This window comes from Colletotrichum abscissum (assembly GCF_030869225.1).
Source record: "Colletotrichum abscissum strain IMI 504890 chromosome Unknown Scaffold_10.1, whole genome shotgun sequence".
Taxonomy (NCBI): domain Eukaryota; kingdom Fungi; phylum Ascomycota; class Sordariomycetes; order Glomerellales; family Glomerellaceae; genus Colletotrichum; species Colletotrichum abscissum.
The window spans coordinates 618,023-636,893 of record NW_026849988.1 but is presented as its reverse complement, the minus strand read 5'-3'; the positions used below and the strand labels follow the sequence as shown (position 1 = coordinate 636,893).

General features: G+C 54.3%; 7 protein-coding genes across 7 annotated transcripts; 4 read left to right on the top strand and 3 right to left on the bottom strand.

The window, feature by feature from the left end:
* Window positions 1-1,439: 1,439 nt before the first annotated feature.
* Window positions 1,440-2,343, top strand: CABS01_05163 (uncharacterized protein; the record flags this gene model as incomplete). Its single annotated transcript, XM_060538533.1, has 3 exons — window positions 1,440-1,509; window positions 1,581-2,149; window positions 2,218-2,343. The coding sequence occupies 3 exons, from the start codon at window positions 1,440-1,442 to the stop codon at window positions 2,341-2,343; spliced, it is 765 nt and encodes a 254-aa protein (XP_060405705.1).
* A 266-nt stretch (window positions 2,344-2,609) lies between these two features.
* Window positions 2,610-3,638, bottom strand: CABS01_05162 (uncharacterized protein; the record flags this gene model as incomplete). Its single annotated transcript, XM_060538532.1, has 1 exon — window positions 2,610-3,638. The coding sequence occupies one exon, from the start codon at window positions 3,636-3,638 to the stop codon at window positions 2,610-2,612; it is 1,029 nt and encodes a 342-aa protein (XP_060405704.1).
* Window positions 3,639-3,990: 352 nt separating this feature from the next.
* Window positions 3,991-7,305, top strand: CABS01_05161 (translation initiation factor IF-2; the record flags this gene model as incomplete). Its single annotated transcript, XM_060538531.1, has 3 exons — window positions 3,991-4,014; window positions 4,075-7,090; window positions 7,154-7,305. 3 exons carry the CDS (start codon window positions 3,991-3,993, stop codon window positions 7,303-7,305), a joined length of 3,192 nt encoding a protein of 1,063 aa, XP_060405703.1.
* Window positions 7,306-7,562: 257 nt separating this feature from the next.
* On the bottom strand, window positions 7,563-8,741 carry CABS01_05160 (uncharacterized protein; the record flags this gene model as incomplete). The annotated part of the gene is made up of 1 exon (XM_060538530.1): window positions 7,563-8,741. One exon carries the CDS (start codon window positions 8,739-8,741, stop codon window positions 7,563-7,565), a length of 1,179 nt encoding a protein of 392 aa, XP_060405702.1.
* A 544-nt stretch (window positions 8,742-9,285) lies between these two features.
* Window positions 9,286-11,396, top strand: CABS01_05159 (VHS domain-containing protein; the record flags this gene model as incomplete). The annotated part of the gene is made up of 4 exons (XM_060538529.1): window positions 9,286-9,831; window positions 9,888-10,563; window positions 10,619-11,136; window positions 11,190-11,396. 4 exons carry the CDS (start codon window positions 9,286-9,288, stop codon window positions 11,394-11,396), a joined length of 1,947 nt encoding a protein of 648 aa, XP_060405701.1.
* Window positions 11,397-12,523: 1,127 nt separating this feature from the next.
* CABS01_05158 (uncharacterized protein) lies at window positions 12,524-13,564 on the top strand (the record flags this gene model as incomplete). The annotated part of the gene is made up of 1 exon (XM_060538528.1): window positions 12,524-13,564. One exon carries the CDS (start codon window positions 12,524-12,526, stop codon window positions 13,562-13,564), a length of 1,041 nt encoding a protein of 346 aa, XP_060405700.1.
* A 928-nt stretch (window positions 13,565-14,492) lies between these two features.
* CABS01_05157 (LipA and NB-ARC domain-containing protein) lies at window positions 14,493-18,753 on the bottom strand (the record flags this gene model as incomplete). The annotated part of the gene is made up of 4 exons (XM_060538527.1): window positions 14,493-14,529; window positions 15,162-16,088; window positions 16,269-17,685; window positions 17,763-18,753. Coding segments are annotated over 4 exons (3,372 nt in total), but the record flags the coding sequence as incomplete, so codon positions are not given.
* Window positions 18,754-18,871: the final 118 nt, after the last annotated feature.

The following is an 18,871-nucleotide window of genomic DNA, read 5'->3' as shown; positions in this document are numbered from 1 at the left end:
CCAGAGTGAATAAGGAGGATTAATATGTTTTATGATTAGGTAAAGAAGAAAAGAGAAAAAGAGGAAAGCGCAGCTTTTGCGCGCGATCTCAGCCTTGATATTGGTTTTCTGAGAGTGGGGCCAGTGGAGAGGGTGGTTGGTTGGTTCGCGCTTAGGTTTTGCCGGTGGCCGGGATTCACTTTCAGTTGGAGATGCGGCTCGATACCTTGGTGGGCCACTTGCAAGTCTCTTTGGCATTTCATTGCGATGAACTCGTTTCACAACTGGGTTGGTCTTCGGATTGAAGACAAATATGACTTACATCCGCGATTCTACCACACTGAGAGCTCTTAATCTTGTAGCATGGACTGGATTGAACCAACGGAGATTTATCCCAAGCAAAGTGAGAGGCTACTCCTACACTTTGAGGACTAGTCGCAGTTGATTGATGAACTACCTACCACACAGTCAAATCTCACTGAGGAACTCACTTATTCGTTGGTACATTGTATCAAAAACTAATTTCTCCCTGGAAAAAAGCCAATCACTGGTATTCTCTTGATTACCTTCAGTTTTGGTATATTACCTTAGGAGGAGTCTATAAAGAACCGAGTGGAGTCAATCCACGTACCGAATGAGAGCCGCCAGATTGAAATCATCCTTCGATTGGCCTCACCCTTTTCCCGTCTCTATCGGGGTCATTATATCAGGGGCCGCGGCCTTGTACCTGAGGGAGGGTAAGATGTTGCACCTGTAACTAAAGTGAGGTGATTGCCGAAAACATACTACGCGTGGCTTAGATGACAGACATTCTGCACATGTGCATCTCCTGACACAGGCTGTCTACATGGAAGCCTGCCCGCTTTAGCGCGGGGCACAAAGTCGTGGCGGTGAAAAAGAGGCCAAAGAGTGGCCCCCTCGGGTAGAAATGGGCTGCTGCCGCCGGCCAATGAAGGTCAAGGTGTTTGTGTTTGCGGGACTCTGCAGGTTCAGGGACTGAAATGGACTGCAGTATCGTGCTTTGCGCGCCGTAACCCAACGATGCTGTTATGGCCCATTTTGGTAACTTGGCAGGGCGAAATACCGTAATGATGATTGCCCCTCTGATCTGCCACACCCTATTAAGTCTGTGACTCTTCGAGCTATGCCTTAGTGTCTACCCAATGGGATCATAACTGAAGTCCGATTCACCGTGTTGACCCTGCTTTATCTCCAGTGAATCCCTCTTCCTCTGCTTCTAAGGAAATCTCCGACACCATAACCTTTCTCTTTAAAAACCACCACGCTCAAGTGCAGCCGCCGCCCACCAAAGCAGGACAGCACACTTTTACCCCGCCATCCTACCCTTTGCGCCAACTATCTTTGCTAAACATCCCACTTCGACCCCGCAATCTCACTTTGTCTACGCAGACAATCAGAAGCAAACCAGCAGAAAAAAACAGAACCTCATCACAGTCAAAATGGCAGGCGGACAACCAGGAGGCAACTCTCGCGGCCGTGGCGGCAAGTTCAGAAAGTTCACCCGTGGAGGTTCGTCAAAAATTCGCCTCAGTGATACCCATCCCGTTGAAGCGCAGGCTGACATTCTACTGATTGGAAAGGTGGCAAGCACTTCTCCCGTGATCTCAGACCCCTCGACGCCGATGGCAACGAAATCAACATGTGGGCCGCCGGCTCCAAGAAGAAGGACGAGGAGAGCTCCGAAGAAGACTCTGAAGAGGATTCTGAGGAGGAGTCCGACTCTGACGAGGGCGGCGCCGCCCAGGCCGAGTTGTCTCGTGCCGATAGAAAGGCTGCCGCAAAGGCTCGCAAGGATGCCGCCATAGCCAAGAAGAAGGCCCAGGCCGTCGAGGTCGGCGACTTGCCCCCCAGCGATTCCGAAGAGGAGAGCAGCGATGACGACATGCCCGCCAACCCCAACCACTCCAAGGCCTCTCGCAACCAGACCAAGGCGCCTGCCCCCAGCGCCGACGTTGACGAGGCCGCCGAGGGCGTCAAGAAGCTGACCGTGGCCAACAACCGCAAGGAGCGCGAGAGCATGGAGGCCGCGCAGGCCAAGGAGAGATACCGCAAGCTGCACGAGGCCGGCAAGACGGACGAGGCCAAGGCCGATCTGGCGCGGTTGAGACTCATTCGTGAGCAGAGAGCGGCTGATGCTGCTCGGAGAGATGTAAGAAGTTCAGCTCAAATTTCGTTTTACCTCCTAGACATTAAAACTAATCATCTAATTTTCTGCAGGCCGAGAGAGAAGAGCGCGAGGCCCAAGAGGCTGCGAAGAAGAAGGAGATTGAGGCAAAGGAGGCCAAGAAGCGTGAGGCCGCCCTCGGCCCTTCAGCGAAGAAGGGCAAGAAGTCCAGCAAATAAGCCGGTCCTGGCCAAGTCGGGCATTCAGTGCTCTATGGCAATCTGGACACGACCTCAAGTTATATACCATCGTTCTTCCTGGTCCATATTCGATCCCAGCATCGCATGCCCCGGACACCATGTGGAAGCCACAAATGTGGACAAAAGATTTTGTGTGCCAAAGCCCAATTGCTGCCATAGGCTGTTCTGCCAGACTCCGTGAAAATGCTCTATTTTACATGAAGCCAATGTACAATACCTCGCGCAGTGCAGATTCATGATTTGTCTCACATGCCACTCAACCCATCCGATCCAACGGCGTCATGCCACACCTGATCAAAATCCACGCCCTCTTTTTGGAACAGATCCCGGATCTGCTTCGCCACTACAACTTGCTTCTCGGGGCCGAACCCACCTGGCTGCGAGGACTCGAACTGGACGATCTCGATCCACCGGAAGAAGAGGTTCTCCTTGCCAATTGCGTTGAGAGCATCCCTGAACTGGAACACCTGTCTCCGTCTGTCGTCTTCCTTTGCCGTCACGCCCTCTTCCTCAACTGACATCCAGCCGTAATCTTCATGATGCACCAGTACCAGGCGTCTGAAGGCATCTAGTGCGACGTCGTTGCGATCAACCATGGTGTGAGCGTCAATCATAGCCTGCCAGTCGAGATCCCACTGTCCAGTCATGGTGAGGTAGCCAGTCTTCTCCTGAAGGAGAAGAGGGGAGCAAGCTTGCCGGATGACCTGCTGCAGCGCCTCGTTGCGCTCCCTGTCCTTGAAGATGTCGCCCAGCTGCTGGTCCCACTCCCGGCTGCGCCGGACGTAGATTTCCTTTTCACGAAAACCGACCTTCCACCGCCAGCTGACCGGGTTGCTGTACGACGTGCCAAAGACGAACTCGACGGGCCACGGCCAGACAAAGATGAAGAGCATGAGATCCAGGGTTAGCGAGCCGCCGCGCTTGGCGACCTCCCAGAGGAGCTGTCCCCAGGTCGAGTCGGCGGTGGGGAAGGTCGTCTCGTTGGGGTAGCCCATGGCGGACTGGACGAATTTGAAGTAGTAGGGCAGGATCCAGTACATGCGCAGGACGAAGAGCGCGGCGACGGCCAGGTTCATGCCGACCGGCACGAGGAAGATTTTCTTCTTGAACTCCACGGGCTTGGAGTCGATGTGGGTGATGTAGACGTGCTTTTGGTCAAGCGTCTCGATGAAGGGTTGGAGGACCTCTGCTGGCTTCTTGAAGGGCTTCGGCGGCGCGCCCACTGCCGCTTTCTTGGGCGCCTTGGATTTGACGGCCTTCACTTTTGACGCCATCGTGACCGTTTCCGCGGACACTTACTGTGAACCAGTTGTGCTTGTGAAATGTGAGTGAGAATAAGTGAGCTCGACCCAGGGCTCTTTAGCTACAAGCTGGCCGAATTTGCTTTACAAATGGGGGCAAGGGGGTCGCATGCCACCAGGTACCTGCCCCTGACGTACCGGGTGGTGGTGGGTCCAAGAACTGTCCAATTGCCTCCTGGCAGCGATTGGCTGCACATGCTGACCTCTCCAATTGCCCTGGGGGAGCTCGAGAAATTTCTGGGGCATTTCGAAGGAGCTCGAGCTTGACCTTAACTTTCTCCAGGCATCCCTTCGCAGCCTCTCATGTTGCGCCCAAATACAAATCATGCTTAGATGTAGGATATGGAACGTAAGTAGAACTATTCCCGAGTGATCGAGGTCTTTGCACATAATCTAATAGCTTCTTTAGGAGCGAAGCAGTGCTTACGTCTGCGCCTTCTGCCGCCACCCCGCCCTGCAGCGGCAGCGTGATCTCGGTCGACCAAACTACTCCGATTCGACGAAGCATATATCGACCGGCAGCAGAGGATTCGCGTCATGGGGAGGTGGCAAGGGCTCTATCGGCTCGGGCATTCCTAGGAAGTCACCCGGTCCGGCCAACGGCTCCGGATGGGGAGCGTCGGCATTTGGTGCAGGCACGCCGTCAAAAGCACCGAGCCCCGATGGCCCAGCAGTAGCGGCCCCCGTAGATCGAAGCAACGACGTCGATGATGGGCTTTTACCACACGAGCGCGCCGCGCGCCAAAAGCTAGCCACCCACAAAGCCGCACAGGAGAAGGCCGTGCAGGACAAAGCTGATGCGACGAGAAAGGCCCAGGATGCTTTAGGGCAGCCCGACCCGAGACAACGAGGGCCTAAGGGAGGTCTCGGTAGCGGTCTTGGAAGTGGAGGCGTTCGAAGTGGCGCGCAAAGAGGCTTGGGAAGAGGCCTTGAGAGCGTCCCTACAAGTGCAGGGGGAAGAGAGGAAGAAAAGAAGCCGAGGCAGTTTTTCAGTGGCTTAGGAGATGGCCGTAAAGGAGGCCTTGGAGGTGGCCTTGGAGGAAGCTCTAAAGGTGGCTTGGGAGACGCCAACACAAAACCGCGAACTCAAGGCGGTCTTGACGAAAGGCCTTCACGTTCAGCACCAAGATCCGACTGGAGACATCGTCATGATTCAGATCAAGCCCCGCCAAGCACACCTGTACCGCATCACCGACGCGCTGAAAGAGATGGTCTCGGTGGTCTGTCGTCCCAGAGGGACTCGCGTCAGCGGAATGGTCTCGGCAAGTCAGACGCACTGGGCTCGGGCAGCTGGAGCCAACTCTCAAAGAGGACTCAAGACTCTAGCATTGATTCCGAGGGACTTTCGAGAGAGAACTTTTTCACCAAATTTCAAGAACGGGTGGCCGAAAGCCCTATCCGGAACGACAGAAACTCACGATCATCACGCTCAGAACTTGGTGGCTTGAGCGAAGGCATATCGGGGGACTATGCACAAGCCGCACCGAACACGTCTCAAAAGCCAGAGTCCAAGACAAGAGAGTTCGATGAGTCCTACGAGATCAACCGTGACTCTCGACGACGCGATAAGACTAGCAACCGTCGCGGGGATAGTCACGCATCCTCTCGGGGATCGCACAAGTCAAAAGGGCAGTCACGGTGGGAGGACGAAAATGATGAATGGGAAGATGGTGGTATAAGTCCAGCCGAACGCCGCCGTCAGAAGGCTGAGGCAAAAGCACAAAGAGCTGCGGAAGCTGCAGCAGCTGCAGCAGTCCCGAGTATCTTCCTGCCTGAGTTCATCAGCATATTAAATTTGGGCTCAGCGCTGAAGATGAAGAGTCGCGAGTTTCTGAAGGCTCTGGCAGAAATGGGCTTCGAGGACATTACCGAGGACAGCATCATGACGGGAGAAACCGCGGCTCTAGTCGCTCAGGAGTTCGGGTTTGAACCAAAAGTTGATACCGGCGCTGCGAGGGATCTCAAATCTCGGCCTCCTCCGGAAGATGTCTCGGTATTGCCGCAACGGCCCCCTGTTGTGACCATCATGGGCCATGTCGATCACGGAAAGACTACGCTCCTCGATTACCTCAGGCAATCTTCTATTGCGGCGCAAGAACACGGCGGTATCACTCAGCACATCGGTGCCTTCATGGTAAAGATGTCTGAAGGAAAGCTCATCACCTTCCTCGACACACCTGGTCACGCGGCCTTCTTGACCATGCGCCAACGTGGTGCCAACGTCACGGATATTGTGGTCCTGGTTGTGGCAGCTGACGACAGTGTCAAACCCCAGACTCTGGAGGCTCTGAAGCATGCCAGATCCGCAAAGGTGCCAATGATCGTGGCCATCAATAAGTGTGATAAGGAAGATGCGCGCCCGGATCAGGTCAAGGCAGACCTCGCTCGCCATGGTGTCGAGATCGAAGACTTTGGTGGTGACGTACAAGTTGTTTGTGTGAGCGGAAAGACTGGTCAAGGCATGGCTGAGTTGGAGGAGAACATTGTCACCTTGGCTGAAATTCAAGACATGCGAGCCGAAGCCGATGGTATGGCTGAAGCTTGGGTGCTTGAAGCCAGTATAAAGCCATATGGCAAGTCTGCCAACGTGCTCGTCAAGCGTGGCACTCTACGCCTCGGCGACTTCATTGTCGCAGGCACTGCCTGGGCTAGGGTTCGAGTTTTGCGAAATGAGGCCGGACAGGAGTTGGACGAGGCGCCACCTGGAACCCCTGTCGAGGTTCTGGGCTGGAGAGACGAGCTACCTGCTGCTGGTGACGAGATTCTTCAGGCACCCGACGAAGACCGAGCGAGGGTGGCTGTCGACTACCGCGAGGAGATGCGGGAGAGAGAGGCATCTTCGAAGCAGTTGGCTGAGCAGGAGCTTCGCGAACGTGAGGCCAAGATTGCTGCTGAGATTGCGGCAGAGGTTGAGGCAGCAGATGGAGATGCCGTCGAACCGGCTTCAACCACGAAAATTATCAATTTCATGGTTAGAGGTGACGTCGTGGGCTCCGTCGAAGCTGTATGCGCGACTATTAACGAGATTGGCAACAATGAAGTGAGGCCTCGTATCCTCCGGTTTGCGGCTGGCCAGGTTTCCGAGTCAGATGTTGAGCATGCCGAGGCATCGAACAGTGTCATTGCCAACTTCAACAGTACCGTCCCCGGCCATATCAAGGCCATGGCGGAGCAAAAGGGCGTCAGAATTATAGACCACAGCGTCATCTATCACTTGGCAGACGATGTCAAGCAAGTCATGTCAGAGTCCTTGCCGGATAAGGTGTCGTCCAAGGTTGTCGGCGAGGCGGATATCCTTCAAATTTTCCCCATCAACATCAAGGGACGCAAGTATAAGAACATTGCCGGATGCAAGGTCAGAAACGGTTCGGTCACTCGATCAACCATGGCGCGCGTTCTGCGCGGAGGCGAAAAGATCTTTGAAGGTAAGCTATCCCCCTTTCATCACCGTTGGTGTGAGTAGCGGCCTAATCTGACAACAAATGTAGGCAAGATTGATACTCTCAAGCACGGCAAGAAAGATGTAAACGAAATCAGAAAGGGCTCCGAGTGCGGTATTGCCTTTGACGGATTTACAGACTTCCATGTTGGCGATCAAATCCAGATGTACGAAGAGGTGAGGGAGAAGAGGTCTTTGTAAGATAATGGGGACAGCTGTAAGACATTTGTACGAGATGACAAGACGAGGCCATGGGTATAGAGTTAAGCAACAGTGGTGCTTGAGAGTTTCTTGACATCAAAGCTGTGCTCGGGAGGAGGACGAACGTATTCGGAGACGCAACTCATACAACGCCATACTGTAAAACAACTTGTGTAACCAGCCTATCATGGCTGCTATAGAATATTTGGGGAGGCATTTGGCCACCTCAAACTTCGTCATGTATTATTCATTTATTTTTACCACCGTTTCGGGGCAGAAACCGTATTCGACGAGAACGTCCTACTCGTAGTCGTCACTTGCGACCGCTCCTTCTCGAGCTTAGCCAACCCAATCTTGTCCGTGACAGGTGTGGCATTGATGATGTTGTCAAACTCATCATCGTCCTCTCCATTGTCAGAGTCGGGCTCAACATCCGAGTCCGGCTTCAAGTTTTGTGGCCGTGCTATCGACTCGGGCTTCTTCTTCTCTGCTGCCGACGGGTTAGAGAACGTCTTTGACGCAAGAACCTTGCGCCGTATCTCCTCCATTGCCGCGTCGTCATCGCTGTCGTCTGATATCGCGTAGGGGTCTTTGTCGTCCTCTTCCTCTTCATGGTCTTTTGCGGGCTTCTTGCCCAGGTATATGCCGTCAACGCTGTCGCCTTCGCCAGACTCGTCTCCGCTCTCGTCATCTTCGTCGTCATCATCAGCTTCCTCCTCGTCAGAGTCTACCATGGCTCTCCTGTTTGTGTTTCCTTCCTTCCACATGTCGTCCGCGTCAGCATCCTCTCTGCTGTCCGCATACTCCTTGTCAAGCCTGTCCAGCCATTCCTCCTGAACCTTCTTCACCCCCTTTTCGTCTTCGCTCGCGGCGTACTTCTTCAACAGACTCCCGTTGATCTCCAAGAATGCCTCGCCATAGGAGAAGGGCGCAAGAACCTGCTCCGACCACTCGGGGTGCCCGCAAATGTAAAACGCCGCCGCGAGCGCCTCGACACAGTTCAGCTTCCACGGCTTGCCGTAGTTGACGGTGTTCGCAGCCACCAAGTACGGCAGCAACCGCTCGCACTTGCCTCCCACTTTATTCCACTGGACGTCCTTCATGCGCGCCCAACTGCACTCGACCACGGCGGCGCCGTACTGGTCCATGAGGTCGCGGTCGGCCGGGGAGACGGTGTGTTTGCCATTGGGCGTGATGATGACGCCGTTATGCCTCTGACCGACGTGGAGATCGCGCATCATGCCCATTCGGATCAGCTTCTTTCCGGAGCACCGCTTGGGGTCGCAGTGGCCAAGATCCCAGCATGCTGCCTTGAAGGATGGGCGGGTGGAGGGGCCGTCCGCATCGTCGCCATCGCGGGGTTGGCGTTGTCGCGGCGGTCCCGAGTGGAGCTTACGACCGCGGGAGCTGAAGTTGTCTTTCTTATGGCGGACCATCTTGGAGAGGTGTGTTACTGTGGGATCGCAGGGTGACTGAACGAAGGCCAAAGGGTTCGGTATCTCCTTGGGCGAACAAAAGTTTGGCGGGGTATTTGGAGGGGCAAATCTCGAAAATGACCAGAAAAAACATTACAGTGCATAACAAGGTCCGAATATGCCAGTAAGCGTGATATCTCCGAATAAGGTACAGAAGTATGGCAAAGCCGCCCGTAGGTCAAGCACAGGCCACCTTTTGGTGGCTCCTCTTCCCGCGCCGCCTGTCACTCAGCAGCCCCTCGTCACTCGGCCACAGATGCCATCGGTACCTATCACAGGGTTCATGAGGGATGCCTGCGCCGACCTAATCCAATCTGTCCAATTCGCAGGCGCTCGCTCGGCCAGCTGTTAATTCTTCACGGCCAACCCAACCCATCCATCGGCTTCGGATGCGCTTCTCACCCTGAGAAATTTGGACGAACGACGAGATCCCTAACCCGCCAAGATAGCTCCCTTACCTCCCCGCCCGAGGCCGCCCACGAACGCAACAGCCGCAACGACGACGATGGAGGCCGCATCAGCCAGAGCTGCGGCCCGAGACCGCTGGGGCGAAATGGGCGCTCCCACGCCGTCTCAGCTCCAGCGCTTCATTCAGGCCGCCTGCAGTCCCGAGAATTACGAGCCGAACCTCGCTCTGAACCTCGAGATTTCCGATCTGATCAATTCCAAGAAGGGTTCCGCCCCACGCGAGGCCGCTGTCGCCATCGTCAGCTACATCAACCATCGCAACCCCAACGTCGCCCTCCTCGCGATCAATCTGCTCGACATCTGCGTCAAGAACTGCGGCTACCCCTTCCACCTGCAGATCAGCACAAAGGAGTTTCTCAATGAGCTCGTCAGAAGGTTCCCCGAGCGACCCCCGATACGGGCGACGAGGGTCCAGATGAAGATCCTCGAGGCGATTGAGGAGTGGAGAAGCACGATATGCGAAACGAGCAGGTACAAGGAGGACTTGGGCTTCATTCGGGATATGCATCGTCTTCTGAGCTACAAGGGGTACACGTTCCCCGAGGTCAGGCGGGATGACGCCGCCGTGCTCAACCCTAGCGATGTAAGGCGCTCTTCATTATCGTTGGCAGCGATTTGGAGCTATACTGACGTGCGTAGAACTTGAAATCTGCCGAGGAAATGGAAGAAGAGGAACGCGAGGCGCAATCTGCTAAGCTTCAGGAGCTCATTCGACGAGGTACACCCGAGGATCTCCAGGAGGCAAACCGCCTGATGAAGATTATGGCCGGCTACGATACTCGATCCAAGACCGACTACCGCGCCAAGGCCGCTCAGGAGGTTGCCAAGATCCAAGCCAAGGCTAGGTTGCTCGAAGAGAGACTCGAAGCTTTCCAACAGGGCGACACGATGCAGGATGGAGATGTGTTTTCTGAGCTTGCTGCCGCTCTGTCTAGCGCGCAACCCAAGATCCAGAAAATGTGTGAAGAGGAGTCGGATGACCACGAGGCCGTCGCGAAGTTGCTGGAGATCAATGACAGCATACATCGGACAGTGGAGCGATACAGGTTCATGAAGAAGGGGGATCTTGAAGCAGCTAAGAAGGTGGCCAGTGGCGCGCCGCTGCCGTCGACTTCAGGTCCTTCCAAGAGCGCAGCGCAAGAGCTTTCTTTGATCGACTTTGATGGCGAACCAGAGACAACGAATGGCTCATCGTCAAGTCAGCCGGCCTCACAGTCAGCGGGCATTGAAAACGATCTTCTCGGCCTTTCCATGGACGATTCAGCAAGCTACGGCCAAGGAGGTGCTTTGACTCTGGGATTCGGAGCAAACTCGAGTATGTTCAAACAGAGTCTTTGTTGTTGGCACATCCACATACTGACCAAAATTAGACATCCCAGGGCCGGCGCTACTCTCTTCCGTGACAGAAAACAACAGCGCAAAGGGACCTATGAGCAACACTGCAACACCCCAGCCACCATCCTTCTCGCAGTTCGCTTCTTTCACCTCTCCTTCAGCATCCCAGTCCGGCACACCCCAGCCGTCTGGTATGTCTGCCTTTAAGCCGCCCCAGCAGCAGGCCACGACCTCAAACGACCCCTTTGCCGCCCTTGGATCCCCCATCTTCTCCTCCAAGCCTGCTACCCCAGCTCCCGCCCCCGCCATCGCGCCCGCGCCAGCAGCGCCAGCCGCAAACGACGACGACGAATGGGCCTTTTCGTCAGCCCTCCCTCCTGAAGCGCCTAGTCAGCCTAAGGAGCACAAGGCGACTGTTAGCGATTCTACTGTCAAGATTGAGATGATTGCAGGGAGGACGGGGACGGGCAATGCGATCAACCTTAGTTTCGCCTTCTCGAACAACTCTGCGCAGCCCATCTCAGAGCTTCACTATCAGCTCGCCGCCACAAAGGTCAGTCTTGCGCGTGCCTTTTCCAGATAGGTCATTTTGCTAACATTAACCAGGGTTACGAACTTGGCCTCCGGCCCCAGACTGGGCGAGAGTTGGCTCCCAAGCAGAGCAGAGGTGTGACCCAGTTCGTAGAAGTATGGCATGCTGGGGACAAGAACCGCAAGGTGCAATCTATCAAGTTGCGATGGAGGATTTCTTACAAGGTTGGAGCGGAAGCGAAGAACGAGATGGGAGAGATTACCGAGTTCAGCCTTGCATGATGATCCGAAGAGTACGAGGAAGAGAGTAGGTAGAAAAAGGGGCGTTTTGAAGTGTTGGAAGATGAGCCGGCGCAACTAGCGCAACACAAAAGAGGTATAGAATCAGGGTATCTAACAATCTGATGAACCATCAACCAGTAAATATGTCTAGTGCCTTAGCCTCTCATCATGATGTAGCACACCAGGTCACTCCCTCGCTTCTCTCGTGTCCTCACGTGCTCCAAGTCCGGATGAAGTCACGGCGGTCCAATGGCTGAGAAGGAGGCAGGCAGTCCCCACCAAAGCACCTGCCCTCCTTCTCATCACAGGAACCGAACCATACAACCAGAACTGAAGAGACCGCCCTGCCCTGCCCTACCCCTTATGTATAACGTCCCGCGATTCTGTTCTCGTTGACAGTTGGGCGAGTGGTTCCAAAGTAGCGGCGTGAGAGCGCGGCAGTGAAACCGAATTTACAGACCCTCTTGTTCGCTACTCGGTGGAGGCAGCCCTGTGCGACCTTTGAGGCCTCAAATGGCCGGGTTTAGCACGCGAAGGGGCTAGTCCCGAATCGTTTTGTGGTTTTGACTGTCGGTCTAAAGTGATTTCTATTTGTTTTGGAGGGATTTGAAAATATTGTGTTGTTGGTGGCTTGGCTGCTGTTGAGGCAGGTAGGCGTGCTTCCTGCGATGTGAGAGCGGAAGCTGTGGTGTTTTGTTGTTCTTGTCCTGGTGTTTTTTTGTGATTCTGCGGATGCAAGGACGACGGTGGTGGTCGAGGATGGCCGGGCGGGATGCAGACGGGATCGGGGTGGGGCCGGGCTGGACGGGCACTACGGCGGGTGTGGGGGGCGCCAGGATTACTCTTTAGCCGCTAAAATGCACGTCCGTTGCGGGATGACCTCAGAGCTCACGATGGAATTCCTGGCTTTTTCATGGCCGCCTAAAGCAACATTGTCGAGATTGCAATTCCAGAGAAGGCATTCGTAATTCCTCACGGCCAATTGCTCCAGCTCGAAGCGTCGAACTTCGCACAGAGTGTCGTTGTGCAGCGAAAACAGGAGCCGAGTTCTGGCGGAAAACGCAACTGCCTAACGATCGTCGGCTCCAATCCTCGCCCCAAGTGCAAGATAAATATCAACACGAAAGATGGGCTCCGACGAAGAGCACCGTGGCCAGCGGTCGCGACGTAGCCGCCACGACGACCAAGACGACGACGAACGGCCCCGCCGAGAACGAGACACCACAGATCGCGATAGCCACCGCCGCAGACGCAGCAAAGATCGCAGCGACACCCATCGCGACCGCGACCGCGAACATGATCGCTGCTCGGACAGACCACCACGCAAAGAACGACGAAGATCACGATCACGCGACAGGCGCGAGACGTCCCGCCGTTCGCGCTCACCAGACCCTTCCGCGCGGAAACGCTCCCGCTCACGAGACCGCGATCGCGGCGATCGCGACAGACACAGGCGGAGGCGATCCCCTCGTGACGACGACCGCAGCAGCAGAGACAAAGACTCCCGTCGCCGCCGACACCGCGACCGCAGCCCAACCTCCGACTCGGGAGACGACAACTCCAAACCTTCAGAGCGCAAACGCCTCACGGCACCCACAAGCCCCATCCGCCGCTCGGGACCGCTCCCGGACCACGACGCCTCCTTCGCCGTCTCCAAAGGCGAAGAACCCGAAAAACCAAAAGAAAAACCCAACCTCCGCACAACAGGTCTCCTCGCAGCGGCCTCCAACTCGGTTCAACAAGCCGACGGCACCTCCATCGCGCTGAAATACCACGAACCCGCCGAGGCGCGCAAGCCGCCCGCCCGCGACCAGTGGAAGCTCTTCGTCTTCAAGGGGGACGACGTGGTCGACACGGTGGACCTGAACCTGCGGAGCTGCTGGCTGATGGGGCGGGAGGCGGCCGTGGTGGACTTCGCGGCGGAGCACCCGAGCATCAGCAAGCAGCACGCCGTGATCCAGTTCCGGCACGTGGAGAAGCGGAACGAGTTTGGTGACCGGATCGGCAAGGTGAAGCCGTACCTGATCGATCTCGAGAGCGCCAACGGGACGGTGCTGAACGGGGACAAGGTTGCCGAGAGTCGGTATTATGAGCTGAGGGATAAGGATATGATTAAGCTGGGGCATAGTACGCGGGAGTACGTGCTCATGCTGGCGCCGAAGGACTAGAGACCAGAAAGCGGAGATTTGCTGTGGCCGTGGAACGGCCTGGGATGATTTCTGGACCGCAGGGTCCAGACGCTGTAGAAGTATTCTTGTCAACAGAGCTGTACATCACCAATTCCTAGTCACATGAAGAGATGAAGCATCTGGGCGCCATAATCTTTCTTTTAATCGTACTCTGCCCGTAATTTCCCTTGAACAAAAGAAACGCTTGGCCTCCACGGCCGCTTTAGAAGGATATAATGACTAAAATACCTGGTTTGTTCTGTTCTGTTCTGTTTCAACGCCAGCCTCTTAATTTCCCCAAACAACACTTTTGTCGCAAGCCCTCAAGTAAGACAGAAGTCAAACAAGAAATCCAATCTGCCGATCCTGTTCTTATCACAGACGCCTTCTAAGGCGTCTTGCGTCAGGCTTGTTATCTGGCTGTGGTCCCTCTTAAGGCATATGTAGCCCCAGCCCTATGGGGCTTGACTCTGAGGGAGACTCTGTGTCTGCCTCGCCAGTTCTGATTTGTCGCGAAAGCTCCACAGCTTCTTCATACCGACGTTGCAGTCGATCGTTCTCTGCCTGAATGCGCCGCCGTTCTGCTTCTTCAATGTCTACGGGAATATCGCCAAACGAGATGAGCCGTCCATCTGTAGTTCTGATACCCCCGGACCCGGATCTAGACATTGGTTCGCTGTTGCCAGGGAGAGACCGCGGGCTCAATGTCGGACTTTCCCGTATGAAGCTGGGAACACGACCGACAGGTAGTCGGCGAGGCATATTGCTGCGTCCAAATAGCGCCTCGTCAATGGGCTGCCCAGTCTGCCTATTCCTCCATATGTCGTAAGAAGTCTGGCCCATTTCTATTGGGGAAAGACGCGGTGAGGGCTCCGTCTCTACCATGGACGGCGCTCGCCGATGAGGGAGACTTGACCTGACACTTCCGCTATTGCTGCTCAAAGCTGTGCCTGCTGAGCCAGTCGCTGTCGCATGTCGAGGGTTTGAGCTTGGGTTCCTAGACATTGGCTGCGATGAATACCCATTTGGTGGCGTAGGATCTATATGACTTCCTGGCCGATAGTTGTCTTCATATGTGCTAGATGGAACCTGCCGCGGCGGTAGCCGATATGCCATATTCTCAGCGGGGAAAATGTTCAGACTTGGGCGGCTCAGACATGGATCAGACTGGGAAAGGACATCATTGTCAGACTCATCCTGGTATGTGTACGGTGGCTGGGAGTTTGACTGCCGGTCGAGGGGATGCTGTCGCAGACTACTCTCTTGGTTTGTAACAACAGACAGTCCGGAGGGAAATTGTTGTGAGTAAGCCAGCCCCGGACTGGAGTTCGCTGTTCTCACATCCTCCTGATATGTGTACGGGAGTTCTTCCGACGATCTCGGAACGGACGAGATCGATGAACCGCTAGAGGAAACTTTTCCCGGGCCTGATTTTTCGTGACGCTTCCCCCCACTGACGGATCTGCCCAAGCGGCGCAGGAATTTTTGAAAAGACGGTTTCGAAGCGGATTCTTGAAACTGCGATTGGCGAGACTGTTCGGTCGATTGATGCGCATTTCCAGAACCAGTTAACTTTGGAAATTGATTTTCTTTCAACCTGAGAGCCGTGGAAGGCGTGCGGCTGTTCACGGTCCGTAGGCTGTAGACGGACCGATCATCGTAAGCAGCTTTCCTGTCGATTGTCGCGGCCCGTGAAGGGGGAGAAGCGAAAGTAGGAAATGAGGGGGCCTCTTCCTCGACTGCGGTTCCTGACACGGCCTTGGCGTAACTTGAAGCTCCAAGCATCGAGGTTGGCCTTACAGATGTACCGGCACTGGAGCTTCTGCCTTTGTCGTGTATGTAGCCACCGCCACGAGGTGGTGGTGGCGATCCCTTCTTGATGTAAAGTAGTTCGGCCTCAGCTTCGCTTCTTGCGGAAACTTTGGACCGACTGGGTGATCTGCCGCCTCTGGAAGACTGAGGTGGGGTGATGAGGCCTCTTGCAGACTCCCGACTGATGCTCACACGAGGATCATTTGTCGCTACGGCTGTCTCTCTCCATGCTCCTCCACGATCATGGTAGCGCCTCAGTGACCTTTTCTTCACTGACCGGTGTCTGGCCACAACAGTCCACGCAGGGTCAGCCGTGTCATTGTATGGACCTTCTTCAATGTCGGGCGGGTACGGAGTTATGGTTCGATCCTCGGACTCCTGGTACTCAACCGGAGATGTCTGTTCATCCACGTAAGGTACATAAGGCATGTGGAAGTGAAGCGGGTTGTGGGTTGTCAGCGGCAATTTGTATTCTTGCTCCAATGCAGCCGAGTAGACCCCTGGTGATTGAGGGAGTACTGCGGTACCAGAGGCGTCTGTTGAATGCGACGATAAACTGTTCATTCGCTCGAAAACAGAATTATGGGCGGCTTCTTTTCCGTCGATGATTCGGGTAGATATAGTCCTCTGTAAGTCGTTAAGGTCTGCAGGCACCTTCGCAAGTCGTTCTTCTAAATCTTTTCGAGCAGCGTCAAGATTCACAGGTCCGGTTCTATTTCTGAACGTCAGTACGCTTCATCGAGCTTGTCCTAGAGTTGTAGCGAATGAACAGAAGAGGGTGATGGAAATAAGACAGCAAAGAGACTGGACATTTATTCAGCCATAGGACTTGAGCAGGACATTGGAGCATAACGGGGGCTGCGATGGGACTTTAAGATGTTTTCCCACTTACTGCGAACTGGGTTGTTCTGTAGACCCGTGAATTGGGCGATCAACGATATGGCGGTCAATAAGGTCCTTCAACCTTCTGCCGTGTCGAATATATTGTCTGTAGTCTTCGGGAAGGCCAGTGGCAGGCTCGTCGTTCATCCTGGTATAGGCCTCATCGAACGATGCGCAGAAGACGCGGATGGCCCGCTCTAGCCAGAAATGCAGCTGTCCTTCCTTGGCAAGAAGCTCAATAAAGAAGGCCTGTACAACACTGTGAACACGAAGTGTATCCAAAGGCTCAGGAGTCGTGTCGAGACCGCTCTGCGAGCTCGAGGAAGAGTCGTCATCAGCTTCGTTTCGTTCGATAAGGGCGAAGCTTATCAAAGTAACGAAAGTCTGTGTCAGACTCCTTCTGCCCTTTGTCGTTTCCGTCTTCACGGGTGTTCGCTTGTCCAAAGCTCCCAAGCCAAGAGCCAGTAGTTCAACCGGTATGAATTGACTGAAGAAGGAGAGTATGTAGATCAGATTCAACGCGGCGTGATTACCGCGACTCTGCAACTGATCTCGAATCGCCATGTATGCAGGAAGCTCGCCAACTTTTGGTGAGTCCCGGAAGGTCTTGAGATACTTTGCAAGCGGTTCCCTCGTGGTATTCATGTTCACAGCAGCGGCGTGAATCATCAGAGGGAGGCGACCCATCAGCTGTACCAATTCATGAGCTCGTCTGAGATCATCAGTGTTGTATGGGTGTTTCTTTCCCATTTCTTCGAGCAACAACTCCTGTGCGTCTTGAATGGGTGGTAGAGGCAACTTCATCATGCTGGGGTTGTCAAGAAGATGAGACCCAGGATCACACCGATCAGTTGATGTGTAGATGAGACTGCTGTTTGGCCGGTCGGGTATGTACTTGAGAATCGCTTTGTCGTTGACGCGAATGCCATCAAACACTAGCAGCCAATCGTTTGACTCATTGAACCACCGTTTGACGATATCGACCATGTTGTGTGGATTTAACAAGTCCTTCTTATGTCCTTGAGCAGCCATGCCCTTGATAGCCTGGGTTTTTGCAATGCGCCAGAACCCGTCTTCCATATCTTGTAACGTGGTAGACCTGATCCAGTATGCGCCCCCGGAATACTGGTCCTTGTGATTGAAGTAATACTGTCGAGCAAGATGTGTTTTCCCGACACCAGGAATGCCCTGAATTAAAACCGCAGATGTCCCCTCTGAACGCCTCTTCGGGTCTTTCAACAGTTTGTGAAGATCTGCAAGATAGTCCTCTCGCCCTTTGAAAAACGAGTTGGGTCGGAATCGGTCGGGATGAACAAAGTGAGGACCAAAGTTCAGGACCTGGGTAGCAGAGTCAGAAACAGGAGCGGATCGGGTGCTTGTCGTGTCAACAGGTGACGATTGTTGAGCTGCTGGAACATATCTGTATTCTTGATGCATATGTCAGACTGAAGATTTATGATTGGCTTTTCATTATGGTATGGTTTTCCGGAAAGGGGGAGCATACCTGAAATCATAGTCTCTCGAGGACTGCCATACTCGCGGGTGATCTCGGCTGCCTCGGATTGTGCTCTGACTTTCCTGTCGTCCATTTCAATGTCCCAGCGGGTTCGAATCACTGGCGGAGCCTCTTCTGCCCACGTCCGAATAGCGGTTGAAACGTTTCTGTATCCAGGAGCGCTGCTGCTGTTGAACTTGCACATTCCGGAATGAGGGGCCTCGATGCCGTAGTAAACAACGCCTGGAAGTTGTGGACTGGCCGAACTCGCATCAACCACCGTCACCATCGTTCCTCTGATATCCGTTTTGTGGTTTTCATGGGCCATGTGAATCTTGAAACGCTGGTAAAAGTCGAGAAAGTGGCTATTGATGTTTTGCAGAGTCTCGTTGTCCTTCTTCAAGGTTTTGAGGAGCACCGACTCGCTCTCAAACATTTTCTTAGGCGCAATGGCGTCTGCCATCTTTTGCAAAACGATACCCCATGTTGCCATGTCAGATCCGGTGTGTGGCGTTCCCAGGAAAATGATTCCAAAGGTGGAGACGAAGATAGATCTGGCATCTTCTTGGTTCTTGTCTCTCAAGTCATTGGAATAAATGAGGGCTCGCTTGACAAGAATGCCGCCCAGGCTGTGTGCGACAAAGATGATGGGGTTCTTGTCTGTGCGCTCGCTTTTACGATAGAGGGTGAGGTTTGTGACCAGTGTCTGAGCATGTTGGTAGATGAAGTTGTCGCTTGCACTTGTGCTTTTACCGGTGGTATAGACGTCTGCGTTGTAGCCATAGACCAAGATATTGGCGCGAGTCTTTCCTAGAGACTGCGGTAGTAGATCTGTGGGCCAAAACACACCTTCATTATGTTGAGACGAAGACGAAGAGGAAGTCCATGTACTTTTCGGGTGACCATTGAGACCATGGACCAGGACGATATCGACGGAGGCGTCAGGATGAGTGAAGACAGCGCTGATTTCGTAGCGTGCAACTTGCTTATTGATGGACCCCTATGATGGTCAGTGCCGAGAGCCATATTTGTATTTATTTGAAATACGTCAGCAACAAAAAGAGAGGGAGCGAGCTGACAGCCGAGAGAAGGACTAGAGGAAAGGGAAGGGGGATGAG